Genomic DNA, 6,402 nt, shown 5'->3' with positions numbered 1-6,402 from the left:
CAATTCTCTCAGCCTTTCTTCATAGGAGAGGTGTTCCATCCCCCTGATCATTTTCGTGGCCCTCTTCTGGACCCGCTCCAACAGGTCCGTGTCTTTCTTATGCTGAGGGCTCCAGAGCTGGACACAGTACTCCAGGTGGGGTCTCACCAGAGCAGAGCAGAGGGGCAGAATCACCTCCCTCAGACCTGCTGGCCACGCTGCTTTTGATGCAGCCCAGGATACGGTTGGCCTTCTGGGCTGCGAGCGCACATTGCTGGCTCATGTCCAGCTTTTCATCCACCAGTACCCCCAAGTCCTTCTCAGCAGGGCTGCTCTCAATCCCTTCATCCCCCAGCCTGTACTGATACCGGGGGTTGCCCCGACTCAGTGATACTCGACGTGGTGGGAGGGTAGTTAAATACAGAGGCTCAGACCCATTTCCAGCCACACAAATTGCTGAAATGTTCCCATGTGTTTGGTTCCTTGCTACTGGAGGTGCTGGGGAATAAAGCATCCTAATTCTCTCTTACTTTCATGAAATAATATTATTTCCAGTGGAATTAATGTATCCTCTGTTAGAGCAGAAGGTTAAAATTGTGGTTAGTGAGTTGATACTTTTTTCTTAAAAGAGCTACTATGAAAATAATTATCCTGTGTCAGTGCAGTTGATTTCTGCAACCAATATGGTTGGGAAATTAATACCAACAGTTTCCTGAGATCATCGGGAGGGACTGTGTAATTATCCAAGATAGGGTTTCTCCCTTGACTTCAGTGGGGCAGAATTCAGCTCGTGCTTTGGAGAAAAACGTTTTTACGTTACAATGTCAAGTTTCCTATGGGCAAATCCCCCATTTGTGGCTAAACTCTGCCTTTTGTGGCTGCCATTTTAAGTCCAATGTTCTTTCTTCTTTGTTAATTATTGCTTCGTTCCTGGGGCAGAGCGAATAATCTTCATCTGTTCTCTCCCCCTTAGGTTAATATCAAACACTGGCCTTCGGTTTTTACCTGCTGTTCATAAGGTGCACTCTTTCCAGAAAGTTTTACTGTAAGTTTTAATGTCTGCTTTTCACTTTTTAAAAGCTCCCTTTGAATGTTCTCCGGCTCCAACAAAACCTTTCAAGATGTCATTCCCCTTGTGTTCACTTATTAGCTTCATGGTAGCATTTTGGGTTGTAATTTTGTAGGCATTGATGATAATGTGGCCTGAAAGGTGCTCAGTGCTCTCTAGGTCTCCCTCCTACAAAGCATTTTAACTTGCACTTCACAGACCACTCTTCCTTTAACTACGCTATGAGTGTGTGCCTGGATGGCCCAGGGGACGGATAACAGCCTTTTACTCCTCTTTCACCAGTTGAAACCCAAACCAGGCTAGTGGTGGTGGAAATTTGTTGCCACCTGGTGCCAATTCTCTGGCCTGCATGGGAAGAGTTGCTGATCTCGGAGCTGTTTTCTGTGGAGAGGTGGCCACATCACAGAGCAAAAAAAAAGAAAAAAATCACAGGGAAATATCTCTACTGTGCTCATTTTTTTCACTGGCAGTAAAACTGTCTGGAGAATGAAATATTTTTTTCTATGGAAAATTCCAGTGCCAACAGAGAAAAAAAAAATCTGTAAGATTTTGTGTGAAAGCAGGCGCTTTTTTTTGTGTAAAAGTACCTTTTTTCTGTAAAAAATGCATATCAGAAAAAGCTTGGGTTTTTTTTCACTGAAAAAGATCTTGACACAAATTTTTCAATCAGTTCTTAGTATAAACTGAAAGCAGAAAGCCCAGGAAATAAGCAACTATTTCTTCTCTTCCTTTGGACAACATATCATTAATGCACAGGCAAAGTTCTGCATGTTCAAATCTTTGATTAGAACATTTCAAGCTGCAGAAACATTAATCCTGCAGTTGTCTTAGTAATGGCCATTAATAGAAATAAAAATGCATAGAAAACATAAAGGGGAATGCCTGAATATAGTATACACACATATAAGATAAGAAATAAATTTCTGTAATACACTTGACATACGTAATTCTGAGAACTGCATTTCAGAGCTCCCAGAAGCCATCAAGCAAATGCAACAGATATGGAGCTACAGAGCCTTCCTCCTGTATACCTTCATGTTTATCATCAGTCTTAACTAGACTTGAATTATTGTGTCCTGCTGAGCAAGAGTTAATTTTTTTTCAGGTGAAACTCCTCACTTTCCTGTAAGAATAAGTAGGCCTTGATACTGCTTGAGTCCCAAACTAGACCTTGGTTCAAACCCTGACCCCACTGAGGTCAATAAGAAAATTCCCGTTGGCTTCAGTTGTACCAATATTTAAGTCCCAAAGACAGGTCTTGATGGGTCATTGATGTTTATAAAGGGCTCGTGCAGATCCTTAGCAGAGGGATACACTTCACTCGTATGGGTGCTGCGCTCCCTCCCTATTCCTAACTCTGCTGACCTCAGTTTGCAGAATGAGGCCTCTGTGTAAGTGTCACTTAATGCAGAGCTGTGGCCATATTCAACTGTCAGCATGAGATAATTTTGGAACCGCACTTAATTTCAAGCTTTGCAGATAATTCATTTCGTTCCCTGCTTTCCAACAGAAACAGCATGAAAACAACCATATCCCCAGTCTAAATTATGAGTAATACTGTTTAACTTCATTGAGGTCTATTTTGAGCAAGCAACAGAACGTATATCTGCCATTGCTTTTTTCATATCACTCAAAACCGCTGAAAGCCTGAAATGCCTACTTGTCAGTTCAACAAACTGCATTGACAGGGGTCCCGCGTCTTAAGTTCTTAAGCACATACAAAGCTTATAAGCAACCCCGTTGACATCGATAGGGGAATTATTTGTGGACTGGTAGGTAACCTGCTGAATCAGACCAAAAAGGCTAATGGCTTTTCCTTCTTCTGGTTGGGAGGCTGCAAGAAGTGGTGGCCTCGCAGCCCCTCAGCTTGCATTTTCTGGGCAGTATGTTTGCTGGAGGAACTATTTCATCCGCCTCAGGGTTACAAGACCTGAGCTTTTATGCATTTTAATGGCTTCAGCCTATTTGGGAGGAAAGTATGGGGGTGTTGGAAATGTTTTGCTCCAGCCTTTTTTACCAGGAAGGTTTGTGATCTGCAGACAAAATGTCTTAAAAACTCAAGTCATCACCCTCTGCATACAATAAATCCTCAGATTGACTATAAGGAAAAATACTGTGTTTGAAATAGCGTATCATATTGAAAGGCTCACAGAGGTACAAAAAGGTGTCATTTCTGTTGTATTTTATTTTTCAGAGATATTCAAGACAATATCAATATACGTACAATCGAAAGAAATTCATTCACGGGCCTGAGTTCTGAAAGTGTGATTCTGTGAGTAAGACATAGCAAATCCATTATTCTCCACGTTAGCTCACTTCTTTTCCAGAAAACGGTCAAGGAAACCAGGGGATGGGCACTATTTTATGCACTTCCAAATTCAGCTTGAGGTTTTAGACTTCTCCCCTACCCCTGAAATCTCTGTATTCTGTTTTCCTGCCATGAAAAATTAATGCTTTTGCGGGTTTTTTATTGTATTCTAATCCTGGTCTTTACTTTAGAAGCAGAGCATAGAGGAAATTTAGTAATTACTGATGCCAAGGTTAAACATATTCCACCTACAACAACAGTTCCTTGTGATACAAATTGTCTTCAAAAGGATGGCATGACTCATAAATATTTACAGTCAGACACATCATTCAAAGATGTTCATTACTCGGGCAAAATATATGTAGATGTTGTGGAAATGCAGTATATTTGTACACAATGTTAATGCATTGATACAGGCCAGTTCACAATGCAGTTTCAAGCTGCGTGGTTAGATTACTCTACGTTTGACTTGAACAGTCATGTTTTTTAATGAACTATCTGGCTTCTTTGATCCTTTCTGTTGGTATATCAAAACGTACTGTTTGCTTGCTAACAAGCTGCCTTCATTTCACCTAGCCAGTGGCCAGACTGGAAAAATTTCCCACTGTGTGTGTGCAGTTTACCTCGTTTACCGAAGCAGACAAGCAAGATCTGATTGACTGATTAGGCTCACGTTGATTTTGGTGGGAGCAAGGTCAGACCATCAATATTTGAAGAGAGGCCAGTAACAAGTCACTTAGCTGTTAATCTCTCCTTTTTCCCCGTCAGTTATGCACAACCTCTGTCTATGTCAAGTTCCCTGAAGTTTTAAACACACACACAGTTTTCTCAAATATATGTTCAAGTCATGATACCCTAAATATACTGGTTTATCTTTTCTCCTGTGATGATAAGATTTGCTACTCAGGTGGGAATTTGTATTTTCAGAGCGCTGCGCAACAAGTACTGTATTTGTTTCCATAATACCACTAAGGGGTGAGATAAATATCCCAGATTTTTACTGTGATTTGACCTCTCTGTGCCACTTGAGCAGCATGAAATGTCTTCCCTCTCTCCCTAGGATGTCCCATTGCTTATATGATTACTGCCTGGGTATTGCAGGATAGTCTTCTCTGAGGACTTAAGGCTGCTGGTTTGCTAGCAAAATTGGCCTGGGGAGGGATCGTGTCCTCTTCCAGCTGCTTTGCCCTGCCTCCTGCAACAGCCCCATTGCCACGGGCTCCCCATGCCTGCCAGTGTGTGTAGGAGCAGCAAGAGCTGTGCAAGCAGACCTGGCCACAACCCGCCTGGTCAGATATCCTGACTCTGCTGTAGTTCTCCCTTGGGACAGGGGCCCTGCACGTGCTCTCTGAGAGTCCCTGATTAGGCTTTCCTTGTGCTGTGATGAACTTGCCTCATTTTAGACACAAATTTGCTGGTTTTCTATACAAAACTGAAGTCACCATGCAATGCAATAGAAAGTTACTGTTACAGCAACATCATTTTGTGAAATCAGGCATGTCAAGATGGCATTAAAAACACCCAGGACCCATTGAACCCCCACATTCTGAGCAGACCCAATTTTAGCAGGTTTAGCTGTGGTAGGCTCCAAGCATGTTTAAGGCAGTAATTTGGATTGCATCTGATCTTACACTATGCATGGGATCTGCACAGACTGGAACTGTGGATACATTTGGTAAAGAAGTGCTAGAATTTTACGGAAGAAATCCACCTTGCTTCCAGGTCTGCATGCCACTTAGAGCTAAGGTAGAGCTTTCCTGCCGTGAAATAGGGTATAAATAGTACCTCGGGGCAGTGGCCTCCTGCACTGGGTGAATTTTAAAGTGTGTTTTAAAAATACTGTTATAGCCATGAAATAGTGAGTAAAAGCCCATATGTCCAAGCTCTGGATCTCTGTCTCCATTGTCACTTTTTGCTAACGTAAGAGTTAGTGGAGTCAGTAAGGATGCTGGTTGAAGTGAGGGGAGAATTTGTCTCAACAGAAACTTGTCTATATAAAGTATAATGAGGTCTTGGGATTTAGGTAAAGTTTTGTTTGCTCTTTTTACTACTTGAATGCGATTAGCCGGGTGACAGGAGTGTATAGTCCACCCTGTATTGCAACAGTGACTCTGATTTTATGACCTTAGTATCTCATTGCATTAGCATCATGTTCAGTGAGGGAACGCAGTAAGTGCTAATACTGTGATTAAAAGCATATATATCAGCCTGGCAGCTACGAATGGATAAGATCAATGTAATATAATAAATGTTTTAAATGCTATAAGCAGGGACACGTCTCTTGTCTGTGCCTGCTCACTCATGTCTAATAGTGCTTGCAAGTGAAGGGGACGGTGACAGTTCTCCTGATCCGACCTGACAGACATTATAACACAGAGCTATGTACATCTGCCTGTCATGGTCAAAAGGGTAATCCTTTCAGCCAGACCTATAACCGATTTTCATGCTGACCTTAGCTCACCACCTCGGACCTTAGATAAGTGGGTCACTTGCATGCTCAGCTTTCAGTGTGAGCAAAACATCCAGGTTTGCTGACAGTTTAATTAAATCAGGCCATTTTTGCCATCAATCAGAGCTGTCTTTGCCTGTTGGAGAGGGCGTGAGTTGCAAAGTGACGTTTAAAGCGAGATGAAAGATTGCACCATAAAGATGATAAATATAACTGACCCAAATGTAAATTTTTAGGACCATGAAGGGAAGAGAGGGAAGGATGTTAAACGTTAATTAGTTAATGCACTACAGTAAAATCTTGATGGAAAGCCCCAGGACCTTCGATTCCCAGGTTCACTACCTGTGTCTCCTTTTGGGGGAAGGAGCCTGAGGAGGTGGGACTGGGGCAGCAGAGCAGACAGGGAGCGTAATTTGTAGAGGCAGCAGACATAGGAGGAATCAGCCACTTCCTGGGCAGTTTGGCACCACCGCCAACACTCTCCTGCCCTCCTGTCCGGCGCGGTGATGGTCAGCTTCCCGCTTCCACCTGCCCCGCTGAGGACGTGAGACCACCGCAGCCGATGGTCTTTTTTTCCTATAACTAGCAAAGGTTAAA

The 6,402-nt window shown here is 42.7% G+C and overlaps 1 protein-coding gene across 1 annotated transcript in view; it reads left to right on the top strand.

Moving 5' to 3' along the window:
* The window catches only part of LOC103893542 (follicle-stimulating hormone receptor), a 94,709-nt gene that overhangs the window by 67,522 nt on the left and 20,785 nt on the right, over positions 1–6,402 (top strand). The window contains exons 5-6 of the mRNA XM_009272697.1: positions 953–1,024; positions 3,243–3,320. Of these exons, the coding sequence (XP_009270972.1) occupies positions 953–1,024; positions 3,243–3,320 (150 nt within the window). The remainder of the gene's footprint in view (positions 1–952; positions 1,025–3,242; positions 3,321–6,402) is intronic.

This window comes from Aptenodytes forsteri, unplaced genomic scaffold (genome assembly GCF_000699145.1).
Source record: "Aptenodytes forsteri isolate BGI_AS27 unplaced genomic scaffold, ASM69914v1 Scaffold190, whole genome shotgun sequence".
Lineage (NCBI taxonomy): Eukaryota > Metazoa > Chordata > Aves > Sphenisciformes > Spheniscidae > Aptenodytes > Aptenodytes forsteri.
The sequence above is the reverse complement of the archived record's forward strand: the minus strand, read 5'-3'. Positions and strand labels throughout refer to the sequence as shown.